Below are 15163 nucleotides of genomic sequence, written 5' to 3'. Positions count from 1 at the left end.
GGCTTTAGTACTAGCTGAAAATAAAGGGCCTTGTTTAATAATTTGAAGGGACTCTTTTACCTGGCATTGCTTATTCAACTTTAATGCATTTAACTCAACGTGCTTCCCTGAAGGAGATGCTGAGTGTTCTGTGGGAGGGTGAAAAGTTTAGGTTTTCCTTTGAAGTGGAAGTAAAATAAAGAAGGTACAGCTTTAAAAATGCATATTTGTAGCCCTCTAATTTGTACTCTTTCCTTCTTATGGATACCACATTAAGTACCACATCAAGCTGTATTTCTACAAGACTGTCTATGGAGGATGAAGTCCTTGCTGTTTATAGGCAGATGTTACTGGCATATATTAACTCAGACCACATTGTGGAAATCAGTAGAAGTCTGGTAATTGGGAATCATGCTTCCTGCAACAGCTGCAACTAATTTTTCTTTCCTTCTTCCCTGTAGACTCTGTTTTAGGATGAGTGTAAACTTACAGTTGTAAAGAAAAAGTATAAAATGGCTACTCTGGGTACCACTGCAAAGTGACTTTACTGAATTTCGTACCTGCTAGGTGCTTCAGTTACCAGGCATTTCATTAAAAGGTTCTTTTAAATATGGGAAAGTAGTACCAGTGTGGAGATAGTGAACAAATTGGAGTGCAACAAAGTAGCTTGGAAACTCTAAGTGAATGAATCGTAAAAATAGGCAATTAATTGGTCCGAGTCCACAAATACTCAGGAAGCAAAATACCTTTACTTTTTTCATCAGTTCTTTTTGAATGCAGAGCTGACACCAGAGCCTTTTTGCTTTGCCAGAATGATCACTGGCCTTTCCTCTGCTTTGCTTCCCCTTTGCTTTGCTGCCACTGATCCCACCCTGCCTGCACCCACCCCTGCTGCTCCTCCAGCCCGTGTTTCTCCTTGCCCACGGCAATGATGTTGGTGACAAAGTGACCCGAGCCTTCCTCCTGTAAAAACCAAAACTAACTGGCAGAAAAAATGGGCGAGCCACATACGACAGGGAACAAGGTCTGTTGCAACCTTCGGCCTTCCCTTTTCCTCCCGGGTTTTTGCTTTTCGGTGAGCAGATGTTCTCCTCGCAGTGGCTGTGAATTGCCCGCTGCTCTCCTTCCTGAAGCCCCAGGCACCTTTGGGAATCCTGCTGCCTCCCGGGGCCCAGCAAGGACACAGCAGCTTTCCAGACCAGAGCTCAGGCCAAGCTGCAAGGAGGCAGCTGAAGGGATGGCACCGGGAGGGCAGGGATCTGAGGACAGCTGTGGGTTTGGTGCTTCCTGGGAACGCAGGGAAGTGGCGCGGCACAACCTGGGCTCTATCCGCTGGCAATGGCTTCACGGCCCCAGAGGTTCTCCGAGGGAAGGTGCACCCCTGCCACCAGCTCTCCACTACATTCGAGCCGTGTGCTTGAGCTCTCGGTTTTCTAACTATTCTTTATTTTTCCCGGTCCCCTGTGCCAGCCCCTCACCCCTGCCACCGGGACGAGGCGCTGGGCTTCTCCGAAGGCGCACAGCACGCGCGGAGCGCTTTGGCGGCCTCGCTCAGACAGACCCGGCGTTTCCTCCTCATCCCTCGCATCACCACCGACATCCAACAGCCAGACCCAGCAGTTCCCACCCCGCCAGCCCCGGGTGTCCGGGCACGCCCAGGGCTGTCACTGAGGGTGCCCTTGGTGCCGCTTACCCGAGCGCCATCAGCTCCCGCTCCAGCGGCGCGGCGGGACGCGGCTCCCGGCGCTGGGCCATGGTCCCGCGGCTGCTCCGCCGCCTCCGCGGGGCTGAGGAAGTGCGGGCCGGCACCTCCCCGGGCGGGGCCCATCCCCTCCCAGCCCGGCCCTCGCCGCCCCGCAGCGCCCCGGCTGCGACCTCCACCCTCGGGGAGCAGCCAGAGCCCCCCGGCTCCCAGCGGTGGCCGGTGTGCCTCCCATGCTGCTAACACCGTGGTTCATGGCCAGAATAATTCATACTTCCCGTTGCTTTAGTCTGTCCCTCCCAGAAGTTCGCATTCCAAAACGTTTCGTTGTCCGCTCGTTTTTCTCCGGCGATCTATCAATGAATGCCCCTCGCCTCTTTTGTGTCCGCCAAAGTGCTCAGCGAGGAAATCCGTGGAGGTGAAACTTGTGGATTATTCTGTAAGTGTCAGGTGTTCAATCCTGTCCCCAGCCAGCCCCAGAGCCCAGGGGGGCTGTGGCTTGCCCCTCTAAGCGCATCTTTCCATGGCCCTGCCGCTGGATTGCCAGGGAAGGGGGATGCTGCTTGCCCAGGGTCTGCCTCGCCACGGCCCCGGCACCCTGACCCGCTGATTGCCGTGGTGATCCTCTGTGCAGGCTTTGAAGGGGTCACACTATCTTTCTGAAACAGGAATAGGAACATAAACTGCTAGAAATTTACAGCTTCATTCCCTCTTTGGAAGTACCAAGAGGACTGAGCTTCGTGGATGAGAAATTTCTGACCATTATCTCATTATTCTTTCTAATGCTTAAACGATCTCCTGCAATACTAGAAGTTATTTGTATTCTCTGATACTTCATGGACAGTAATTATTATAGGTGTGACAGATTCCTCACTAAACTTTTTGACAAAAAAAAAAAAAAAAAAAAAAAAAAAAAAAAAAAAAAAAAAAAGACAGAATGCTCCTTTCCAGTCATACCACCTATCCAGTACAGTACTAAAAATCAGCTGTTTCCAGAGAAACTGGTATTTAAAGAGGATGGAACAGCTACTTATTTTCCCATAAGCAGTCATATGAACTGCATGCTCAGCGTGCAGCTAAGAGTCATTTGGAACAGGATTTTTTAGCCTGCAGTGCCTGCTGGTCTTGGGGAATCTGTTTTGAAAGAGCTTTTCTAGCCTCCCAAATGGGAAAATCTTCCAAGAGGTTCCATGTGTCAGATCAGACTGTGCTTTGAGCTTCTAATTGTGGCTGCAAGGTGCTCTTCTTCCGTACTTACCTATTCATGTCGACAGGCAGACATTTAGTTGTAGACAAAGATATTGCAAATAAGCTGGGGGATTTTTCCTTACTAGGAAAATGTAATTTTTTAGTGGGGAAAAATACTTTTTTCCTTTTTCTGGGTTTGCCCCTTCCTCTATTGCTTGTTGAAAGCTTGTGATCTGATACTCTCTTTGGTAACCTGACTCTGAAATCCACAACATTTGTTAAATAGATGCTTTGATGTCTCCACTGTTTGCTTGTATTTGCTGGATAGATTTATTTATTGTTGTTCTCCTCTTCTGGAAGCTGCTGTGTTTGATTTCCACAGTGATTAACCCATTCCAAGTTGTCTTGTCTCTTCTACTAGGAGAAAAGCACCTATGAAAATTTCTGGGTTACAGAGGAAAAGGCACAGAAGGAAAAATTAATTAAATTCCAAGCAACAAAGAGCCACAACTAAATTTTAGTAAATTCTACTTATATCACAAATGGTCTTAAAAGTTTAGCAATGCAGGCTCAAAGGTGGTTTCCAGCCCTTGTGTACACCATTGTGTTTTGTGCACCAGTGTGTTGTGGTGGGAGGGGGTTCCCATCTGGGAGCAGACACTTCCTCTTACTCTGCACCTGAGAGTGCAACGTTTCCTCTTCATTTGTAGAAAAAAAAAAATTAAAAAAAAAAAAAAAAAAAAAAAAAAAAGGCAGAAATTGTACTCTCATGCAGCAGGGAGCAGGGACCATCTTTCTCTTTAATTAAGTCCACTTGTTTTTAGGTTTTTAGCACAGGTTAGTCACTGGACAGAAAGGCTACAGATTGCCAGCTTGCACTTCCCCAAAGCCAGAATACTTCAGTGTCTGTGTTTTGGTCCTCATCCTCAAGCTCGGGCGTCCCTGTTGGAGGAGTGGTTCTGTGTGCAGTGTGACTGCTGTGCAGAGCAGACCTGTAGATAGCAGCAGTGCTCTGGTGCTTGCAGCTCAGCCTGAGCACTGCTGGCCACAGAGCACCCCCAAAAGACAGTTTGGCTCTCTACTCATCCCCTCACAGCTGTCACTTAAAAACCAAAGTGGGATTCAATTAAAAAAAAAAACAATCTCTTCAAGTCTTTCTTGAATAACTGCACCATCTCACAGGAAATAAATGCCAAACCACTATTGTTTTAAATTTAGGTAATGAAAAACAGAAGAACTACGGCCGTCAAATGGGGAAGGTCACTAATGACCAATACATGTGCAAGTATTCCTTGTGTTGTGTCACACTAGGTTATTCCAGAATGCCATATTTACCAGCAGACTTCAAAACCCAGTGAATGCTTTACAGTGCAGCCACCAGGTCTCTCAGTTCAGCAGGTGTTTGCTTTTATGATAGTGATTTTGGAGAAATCTGTGTGTTGTGTTTGGGCAGAAATTGTGGGATTGCTAGGTGAGCTTATATCATGTGTCCTGCAAGTGGTCAGGTCCCAGGATCACGATGGTTCTTCCAGGTTTTTGAGTTTTTATGCAGCAACTGTTTAAAACTCTTTGAAAGTTTTAATTTTTTTTTCAGGTAGCTGTAATTTTGTACTTTAAGATATACTAAATTAATAAAGGAGAATTTGGCTTAGATAGGCATGTGGCTAATAAATAGATATGATTCCTGCAAGAGCATAATTAAATAACTCCAGTTACTTGACAGAATGTGGCAGGAAATAATTGAAAAATTAATTTTTTTTCTTTAACTATTTCACATTCTAATAACCTGAATAGATTACAGATAGCTGTGAACCATCCAAGCAAAGATGGTCAGTCACAAAGACAGTGATTTCACCCAAATGAAAGAAAAAACCCCAGAAATATCACAAAGCCATTGTTAACATGGTTGGGATGAAGGGCAGGTTGGGATGAAGCACAGTGGGCACCTGCAGAGCACAGATTTCCTACATAACAGAGAGTTGGCCATTGATTTATTCCTTTTAAGGTGACTGCATCTGATAATTTTGCAGTGCCCAAGATATCTAATCCCTATTACATTCAGGTATGACCCCATGGCATTCTGTGGAACCCTCTAAAGCAGCTACAGAAATCTTTCCACTGTGTTCAAACACAGGATGCACACTAAGATCATCTTCTGAAATTAACCTGATTCTTCCCTTCTGAGTGTGGCACAGATTGTCTTGGAATATTTATTGGAAACAATTTTTATGCTGGAAAACATTTCAGATACTGGGTATCAGCACAGTGATGAGTTTACTTTGTGGATTTTGAGGCACCTAAGGCATGTTTATTTAATGTGTTTCTAATGCCCACAGTCAACACGTTTCCAGAACATGCCAGCTAGCCCTGTGCTGGCTGCAATCTATTCAGATAGGAAACACAGAACAGTGGTGAGAAAAGGAATTTGAAGTTACCCAAGTTCCTAGGGGAAAATGGTTTGAAGACAGATTGTGCAAAAGGGAGGGCTTTTCTTGCCCCATTTTCTCCACAGTTTGGGTGGAGCAGGGCTTCTATAGCTAAAGATCACAAGAGTTGTGCTGCTGTCAGGATTCATTCCCCAGACTTGGATTAGGAATGAGTCTCCACCTAGGCACAGCAAGAGGCACAACAGCCATGCCCTCCCAAACCTTTGTGGAGTTTCCTGCCAACTGGGGTAGGCCCAGCCATGTCACAAAGGAATATGATTATGTATGGGATCCCAGAGATATTAATTTAATAATTCAGTTTTATCAATCTCTTAACTCTGCCCTTAGTAAAAAAACTAGCATTCTTCATACTCTTCATGATGTGACTTTTGGGACCAAATATAGTTGTTATTTCTGACTTCATGCACCTTCTCCTCTTGTTTGCTCTAGGAAATTCAGCTACTCCTCTAGGGCTAAGTACAGGAAGATTTTTTTCTCTGGTTTCTGGGACACAGAAATAAGTTCCCTTGATGCTTGCTAATTTTTTTTCCTGGCCCTTGATTGCTGTGTGCATAACCAGGAGCTGGAGCATGTATATTTTGAGATGATGGTGGGAAATTAAATGCCTGTAGCTAGAACAGCTGTGTTATTGCACGTGGTTTGGTTTTCACAGTTTCAATAATGTGGATAATGATGTGAAGATTATATGCTTCCACTTACAGTTCTGTAAGGAAAACTTTCTAGGAACTTTGTCAATCCACTCTTTAATGTGCATGCGTGCTTGAAGCCTTTTTTATGTCTTCTTAGACACAGTCAAAGTCTCTTTAAAACTTCCCACTTTAGAGTAATGTCATGCTCTCTGAATAGATGATGTGCAAATGTTTTTCCTGTCCAGCCAAACCCCAAGAAATAAACCCAAACACCTAGAAATTATCTTTAAATTAGAAAATGTGGATGTCAGTGGCTGTTAGTGGCAGCACATGTGAGGAGGTGGGGGAGAGCAGCTCTTGTTGCCAAAGGCCAGGGTGAAGGGCAAGGTTGGAGACAGGCAGCTCCTCTTGTGGGCCATGTGGTGCCTTGAGCCAAGTGACTTGCTGGTGGTTCAGCCTCTTTCCAAGAGGAATCAGACCAGTCTGGCAAGTCTGTGCTAGGAGATTACCCAGTAATTAAAGATGTAGAGAGGAGGAGCCTCTCCAGACTCCAGGGGGGAGCACCTTCAGGGCTGGAGACCTGAATGTCCTCACACCAGGAGCTGCTCCAGGGATTCCTGCTTGCCTGTGAAGCCAGCCCATAACTCTGTCCTGCAGCAAAGCCCAGGGTGCCAGCTGTGCAGCTCTGTTCTGGCTCCCAGCTCCCCACAGACAGCATTACAGTACCTGTGGTCGAGCCTCAGATGGAGACTGCACCCAGAGCAGGACTGACCCCACACACTGGTGTCCACCATGCACGAAAACTGATGGAGATGCAGCATATGATTTTAGGCTCTGGCAAAAGTCTTATGAAAAGCTAGGCTTAGGTAAAAGTGTCATAAAATACAAAATGAAACTGTTAAAACTAAAGATGTAAGTAAGGGAAAAAAAGGCTGAGAACAGTCTTACTTGCTGTTTCATGAATCTGTTGTTGTGTGATCTTATTACAGTTCATAAATTGGGTTGTTTTCATTTTTGCTTTTTGCAACTTCAAAGTTTATGTTCAAATAACATAAATAACAAATTATATATATAATAAATAATATATAATAAAATAACTAATAATAATAATAAAAATATATAATACAAATATATCTGTGCACTATCAAACTTGATAGCCTTGTCACCTTATGCAACTCTTTATGGATACAGGGACAAGCTTTAGGAGTAATACGAAGACCTGAGTAGAAAGGAGCTCAGAAAAATAAATTATTTTACCCAAATAAAATTATTTGGGTAAAATAATAAAAAAAATATAAAATATTTATATAATTATTTTTAAATTTATTAATTTATTATTAAAATTATATTAAAAAATACCTCAGTAGCTCTGAAAACATTTTCCATTTTATGGCACTGCTGATGCATAAAGCAGGATACTGAGAATCTGGGTCAAAATGGGGATGCAGCTTGCTTTCTGAGAACAATGATTGCAATTATAGTGCCTTTTCCTTGCAGAGGGAGCATGGGTTAATATGTTAACATTATATGAGCATAATATATTAGGGTTATCCCAGAAGATATCTTGCTGGAATTACAGATGCCAGGCATTTCTCAGTGCCTTGTCAAAAGCACAGTTCACTGCCAGTTGCTTTAATTTAAGGACGTATATGCCTTGTGGCAGGTCAATTTTTTTTCTAAAATGAATAAGAGCCTAACCTTAGAAAGGGTGCAGAAGCTTTATAACTAATATTTTGTGGACCCTAATTGGTCTAACGGGTGTTCAATGCACTGCAAATGCCTGGTATGGATGGCTGCTTCTCCTACCAGCACACGGCATCAATAACCATTTGCAAGCCAGCAGCAGCTTCATCTTCCATTCCATTCCATGTTCAGGCATTTCAGTGACTTTAAAAACCAGCACTGTGTCACATTAACACCTAAGAGCAGTCTCTTGGCAGGGTCCAGGTTATAAATAGAGATCCTCTCCAGAAGCCTGGTCTTACCTGAGATGTCCATCTGGCAATCTTGCAGATGTCCATCTGGCCAGTTTGCAGGCATGATCTTTGAATGGCCATTGCGGGGCGATTGCAGTGGATCTCTCCTGCAATAGTGGGAGAGGTTGTGCAAGCTGCTGTGCCCAGCACATTCTCCCTGCTGAAGGGCGTGAGAGCATGTCCTCTGCTGGTTTTGGTGAGGGGAAAGCCGAGCTTGGGTCATCTATGGAGGATTGTGCGAAAAGAGGAGAGGGCAGTGGATGCAGGCAACCATGCCATGCTTTCCTGCACAGCCTTCAAATAGCACCGGGACTGTTGCTTTTTTTTTTTTTTTTTTTTTTTTTTTTTTTTTTTATTTTTTTTTTTTTTTTTTTTTTTTTCTTCTTTTTTTTTTTTTTTCCCAAGGCGAGTGCATTTAGCCAAGTAGCACAGTAGGGGGTATTAAAAAATCCTGCCTGACAACGCCACTTCCCTTCCCTATAGCTATTTATTGTACCATGGACCACAACAGCTGCACTGGGCACCCACGTGACACACAGGTCTGCCCTGTGCCAACATTTCAGCCCCTCAAGCCCTCTTATTTATACTGCGACTTTCATAGCAGCAATCTCACCCCACTTCACGTGTTATAATTAGACCTTGAAAACCAGTTCAGATAAACAGAACTCAAATGTTAAAAATCTCCAAACTGATTGACATAAACAAGTAAAGTAGTGAGGGGCTGGGGAGTTTGCTCAGATGTGTCCTTGTCACTGTGATTTTGGCAGAGCAGACCGGTTCTGGTTTGAATGAAATACAGCTTTCAGGTAGTGGTCTTTGGTTCTGTTACCTTAGAGCAGAGCAGGGTGCACTCATGTTTAACTGCTGTAAAGTTGATATAGCTCAGGCCTTGTCAACACTGTGGGTGTGCTCCAAGTCCAGCCACTGATCTAATTACACTGCAGATAGGCAAAACTAATCAAAGGACAGTTGTGTCCTGCGGTACAGGTGCCTGAAATGCAAGCTGTAATTGAACAAAGAGAGAATTTTTGGATGACCCAAGAATGAACCAGTGAGGATTTTTCTGGGTTAAGATGAAGAATTAAGGAAATTGGGATCTGAGACAGAAACGTGATACTGTAAAGAAAGTGGAGGAGACTCTTAGAAACATGGGGCTTATATTGTTATTATGGCCTGATTTGGTTTCAGGGGGTTAAGAATCTCCTCTTTGAACTCAGAAATTAAATTTGCATGTTTATTCAGTGCATGAGTCATCTTTCTTTCTCAGTTCTGACAGACTGTAGGTTTTAATACCTGGAACCAGAATTTAGGACCTCTTGTAGGCCACCTTGATTTCTTGACATTTCTCCAGTTTTTACATTTAGGACATGCCATAGGTTGGAGGGGGACTGGGTTATGAGTGAGCTCACAGGAAATCCTAAGTTTGAAACATGAAATTCATTAGGTGCTAGCTCTCTACATCATTATTTTTATGAACATTAAAATTTAATTAACTTCTTTCTTTCTTTGAAAGGATTTGATAGTCCAGGAGTCTGTTTGCCAGAGCTGGAATAAAACCAAAACCCCATGGTCTGTAATCTGTTAGGAAGTCTAATTATGCACAGGGGTCAAAGCCCCTAGCTAACATCCAGGAAATTTCAGTTATTTAAACTACATTTCTTGTCTATAATAACCCAGATCTTCGCAGCCTTAAAAATACATAGTGCTGGCCAAAGCATTTATGCTATACCCATAGAAAGCATTTTAATAACTGGTGTAAAAATTAAATATTGCACAAATACAAAAAGCGTAAGAGCTTCATGTATATATCAGGCTTCCCTGCCATATTTTTGCAAGGGTCATAGGCTCCCCCCTGGGAATCATCCTCACAGTCCTGAGGACCAGGTAGAAGTCACACTCCAAACATCCACCAAAGCAAAGAGGCTTTACTGCAGAGCTGCAGGTGCCTGCAGCACTTCACCACATGTATGTTGCTGTTTTACTTGAAACACACAGAAATGTGCCACTCGAGGGTTTCACAGCATGTGCCAGTGTCAGATAGAGATCTGTGAGCTTTTGTGCTTCTGATATGGCTCCAAACTGGTCACAGAATAGCACCAAGTATTGAAGATACTTAGCCAGAAGCCCAAGTGGGCTGCGTGGTTCGGTAAAGCCAAGCAACCTGTACCACAGCCGGGAGCAGAACACAGGTGATTTTACAAGCAAATCCCTTTCTGTATCACTAATGAAAATTTGAAAGTCATTGTCTTCTGGGATGGAAATGGCATGGCAGAGAAAAGCAATTATGAGATTGAAACTGTTTTTAAGCTGCTAAAATGAAGTTCAGTTGTTTGGGAAATGCTGCTGAAATTCAAGGTTGGTTTAGTACAGGTTTAATAGCAGTCCTGAAGCTGACCGAAATAAACTGAAACTCTGTAAAATAAAGGTTCATTGAACAAAACCACTCAGTATAAAAAATGCAGGTTCAACACAGAGATCTCAGAACATAGCAAAATGTTTATCTGCTTGAATTAGTGAACATTATTTTGACTTCTGTATCAGTTGCAAGTCATGTCAGAGTGTTTTTGGCAAAACTGCAGACAATGACTTTATAAAAATTGATCTGGATGTAACAAAGCTCCAAGAAGCTGAACAGCAGTTATTCTGTGGCATATTTTGTAAGTGATAAAAATCCATTTAAATAACAGGTGCATATTCATAATCATGTTCATCAAAGGGAAGCTGCACATCCAGCATACCTTGGAGATGTCTCACCAGCACACAAATAGGGATCTTAATCAGCATCTCCAGAAAAAAAAAAAAAAAAAAAAAAAAAAACAAACTGTGGAGTCAGGTGTGAGGGTGAAGGTGGGGGCAGTTTGGTTGATGCCAAGAAGTAAAATGTCACTTTGATTCTTCATCTGCTATCATGGTTACAAGAAATAACCTAGGCAGCAGCAGCCCTCATTAGCACTTTGAAAAAGGAGCTTTTACATGTTTGGGATTCAAGGTGAAAACTGCATTTTGGATTTTTAAGTGGCAGGTTCTGCTCACATTTCTGGGCTGCTTCACATTGTGGGAAGGTTCAGCTGGCTGCTCTCTGCCAGCTCTCTCATGTAGTTAAGTACTCTATGCTTCCTTTAAATACAGGGAGTGTAAATGATCCTCCTTGCAAGTTAAACAGCTTGACACCAGAAAACCCCTTAATTTTTTTGTCCTCCTATTTTACTTTAACATTTGAAATGTATAGAAATACAATACATTGAAGCAGAGCTGTCCAAGCATAAACACACACTCACACTAGGGAGTAACAGCAGCAGCAGGGGAGGAAAGAGGAAATCTTATCCAGGAGGAGCTGGCACATAACTGGTACTGTGGGTCTGTCAGGCCATTCAGACTGATACAGGAGCAGATGGTTCTCGAGAGGAGCACACAGTGAAAGGAAATAAAGGCTGCATCAGGTCTTCCACGATCAAACCCCGTGGCTTCAGGGAGCCCTCATACTGTCAGGTTGATAAGTAGGTCTTTCTTGTTAGAGACTTTTATCTTGCAAAAAAAGCAGCATCCACAGCAATGTCACTCTGGAAATTGCCTCTGAAGCCTGCTGCACTGGGGAAACATGTCTAGGACTGAGATATTTTGGAAGGATATCCTGTACTTGCAAAATATTATTGAGCGCGCATTGCAATCAAGCCAAGGCAAAGCAAGCTGGTGCTGTGGCACCTTACTCAGAGGAATGGGCTAAGAAGGTATCTGTCAGAGAGCTCTTCCCAAAAGCCCTCCCAGTGATTGTACACAGAGAAGCAAGCATCTCACATAAAGCTGGGCTTGGTTTAGACTACCTTGGTAGTACTACTAAAGAGCTTGGAGTGCCAAATTACCAGGGAGAGAGTGTCCTTAGCCAGGCTGTTAAGTGACTCAAGCCAGGACAGATGGAAAAATGCTGTTCACAACAGGTAATGTCCATACACCCTTCTGAATGCAAAGAGAAGGTGTTTTCCAGCAACATCAAAGTAGAATATTTCTTTTGCAAGGGCAGAAATAGCTCAAATTAGTAAAATGATAATAATTCCCTAAGCCATAGGTAAGTTTTGCACTGTAAGTGCAGTCCATGCACTCCCCCATTTCCCCTGCTGCAGGCAGAAAGGGGCTTTCAAATCTGATCTTACTCTCAGGAACAGTTCATTCCAGCCTTTCCATCTGTACAAGAGGCTCTGGAGGCATGACAAAAAGCAGTTGCTAATTATTTAATCTGTGCACCAGGGTGCTGCTGACAAGTCCAGCTCCCTGCAGAGCAGCTGAGTCCAAAAGAAACCCTTCTTGTGAGAATTGCAGCAAGTAGGTAGGCTGCTGTGGCAGTCACATTCCTTCAAAAGAAAATACAGTATTCTGAGTGGAAAAAATAGTGCAAAGTGCCCTTCCTTCTCTAGCAAGGAGGTGTACTCAAATATTGTTAGACTGGATGAGCTCCTGAATGCCAGCTACATGCTTGCAAATACCTGTGGCAAATCTCTTGTTTGTGTGAGGGATTCTTCCCTGCCTATGCTTTATTTCAAAGGTTTCCTTTGAGAATAGAGAATTGTAATTTATTTATAGAGAAGAAAGAAATCAACATGCAAAGCTCATACTTCAAATTCTCACAGATTTTACTGCTGAAAGTCAGCTGCTCAGACAGTTAAAAATACTTGTCTTTAATAAGTTTTGGGAAGGAACTAAACAAATGACAGAGATTCAAGCCCAGGAGTTTTTCTTGAACAACCATTTCCTTTTCCCCTGCATTTCAATCAATTTTTGCCTGTTGTCTTAAAAGCCCTGTGACTGGATTTTTGATTGAGAACATGAACATTTTTCCTTTGAGCAGAGCTACAGGCCTTCTGAGGGAAGCTGCTTTCTGTACTTGCCCTTTGCATGGATTTCCCCATCTGTAAGGCAGGGATGAACAACTCTGACCTCATCTTTTGAGTGCTGCAGCCTGGCAGGCATGAGCCAAATCACCTCCTAAGAAGAAATACTAACATGTTTATGTTATATAGTAACACAAAGTGCTGTGGTTGGAGACTCAAATGAAGAACCGTATGGGCTCAAGTAGAGTGAGAAAGAGCTGTTGAAGGGGAGGGAAAGATCAGTTCTTTCAGTCTTCCCAACTTCTAATCCATGGCAACCTGCTAGCTGAGGACAGCTGAGGGAGATGCACGTAATCAACACGTCTCTCAGCTGCCTTGGCCACTCACCCTCCTCGCCACTCTTTGGGCTTCCCTGGCTATTGCTGGCTCTGTATTTATACCATACTCCCCAGATACTGCAGTGGTGGCTGTGGTATAAATACTGCCAGACAGCGATCTGTCGCTCCTGTCACTGTCCTTACAGGCCCCAGGATGGCTTTAATATGAGTTAGCAATGGGTTTCTGTGCTGGGAGAATTTTGAGCTGCTTTCTGACACCATGAATTCTCCCACTGCTGAGCTCCCACCTTGGGATTCAGTGCCTGCGTGTACAGTGTGGGAAGCTGGGACAAACTTGGGACAAACCTCTTTTGCTGCTGACAGCGTTGTTTTGAGCTGTGCCATGGTAGACATGAGCTGTAAGGCTTGCTGCTCCTACAGCAGTGAAGGAGAGTACAGATCTTCATGGGCCTGCTAACATACTGTTAATTTTGGGCAGAATTGGCTCCTCTCCAAGTGGAGAGTGTACAAAGCACAGGTTTGAGGCAGTCATGCTTCACGCACCTCTGCTTTTGCAAACAGTTACCTGAGCAGGGAAACCAGTCACAGATGTCCCTGGAGAGTGGTCACAGGCTTCTGGAGGTCTGGTGATGGTAGTGGTGGTGATGGTCGGAGCTCTCAGAGCTCCATTTTGGGGAGCATTAATCAGAAAGGCAAACGCTCTATGAATGAATGAAGGCACTGGTGAGTAACAGCAGCAGCAGGGGAGGAAAGAGGAAATCTTATCCAGGAGGAGCTGGCACATAACTGGTACTGTGGGTCTGTCAGGCCCTTCAGACTGATACAGGAGCAGATGTTTTGTGAGCAATCCTGAATATAATTTTAATATAGTCATATGAAATAAAGTGTAAAGGGAGTGGACAGAGAGCAGAGACAGCAATGACAGTTTGCAATTTCTGAGGGCTATGAGCATCCTGAAACTCTTTAAGGCAATACCTAAGAGTTCATCAATCACTACTAAGTGATTGCTCTGAACCCCTCCCCTTCCACTTGGCATAGAGTAGCAGCTGTCCAGGTAAGCCATAAAGGTGGCATGTCACCTAAATTTAAAGACCAGATTTAAATTTCTGCAGTGTGAAGTCTGAAGCCAGAGGAGTGGAAAAATGCAGTTTTCCTTCTTGGCAGACTTGTCAGACTTTGTCTGACAGCTACAGAGTTGACTACCACCTTGTCAGGATATTTTGTTTGTTTATGTTTTAATAAGGAGATAAACACAAGATTTCAGGTAGATGTACTCTTTGTGTAGTTGTCGTATCACAGCATCCTTGCCTCATCCCAGCAGGAACAGAAAATAAAGGATGCATACTGCAGACCAAACAAATGTAACGTGGCTAATGCTCTTCTTCACTTTGTACCTGCTCCTCCAGTCTGCCTTGCTTTGGGCCACGGGAGGTGAGTGGGAAGAACGAGAAGTTTAGAGGGTCACATCCATATCTTGGGGATTAGCCAGAGACTTCTGGTTTGCCTTTTTGCACCAGGCTGTACCCCTAAGTTCTCACTGAAGACAGAATAAAAAATGCCTTTCAAGTCAAGCCACCGTTAAGTCATTCATCAAAATCAAAGACTTTGAGCATTTCTGTGGCACTAGGAAAAGAATAATACCATGAGAGAATGTAAAGGAGTGCAGAAATTATGAGGGCAGAAAAGAGTCTCCAAGCACACTTCTTTTTCCTACCTTTTTAACTTCATAACCAACAAGCTCATGGTGATCTAAGTGCTTTTATCGCTTGCACTAAAGCAGCAGTGAAGGAGAAAAAATTGTTACCAAAAGAAAAATGCAGGCACTCTTATACCTTTTATAAAACTAAGCATCAGAACAGTATTTTGTTCCTAGTTACTTTAGAGCAGATAAAATATATCCAATTCTGAACTACTGGGTAGGAAAATTACGTGCATTTGATATATGCTGTGAGATACTGGGGAAAAAAATCCTTTGATATACCATATGGAGAAAGAGCCTTTAAATCACTGAAGCTTTCTCTGTTGAGCAGTGGAAATGATGCTCTGGACAAGTGTTTCCGTAGTGCCAACAGAGGAAAGAT

At 43.4% G+C, this 15163-nt stretch overlaps 1 protein-coding gene across 2 annotated transcripts in view; it reads right to left on the bottom strand.

Moving 5' to 3' along the window:
• DAPP1 (dual adaptor of phosphotyrosine and 3-phosphoinositides 1) overlaps positions 1–15163 on the bottom strand; it is a 55686-nt gene that overhangs the window by 19366 nt on the left and 21157 nt on the right. The window contains exon 1 of one of the 2 annotated variants that reach the window (XM_053940834.1): positions 1673–1747. The exons of the other annotated variant lie outside the window; for it this stretch is intronic. Within the exon in view, the coding sequence (XP_053796809.1) occupies positions 1673–1734 (62 nt within the window). The 5' untranslated portion in view covers positions 1735–1747. Of the gene's footprint in view, positions 1–1672; positions 1748–15163 lie in introns of those variants that run through there. 2 annotated transcript variants of the gene reach the window in all.

Source organism: Vidua chalybeata, chromosome 4 (genome assembly GCF_026979565.1).
Source record: "Vidua chalybeata isolate OUT-0048 chromosome 4, bVidCha1 merged haplotype, whole genome shotgun sequence".
NCBI lineage: Eukaryota > Metazoa > Chordata > Aves > Passeriformes > Viduidae > Vidua > Vidua chalybeata.
This window is presented reverse-complemented; position numbering and strand designations above follow the sequence as displayed.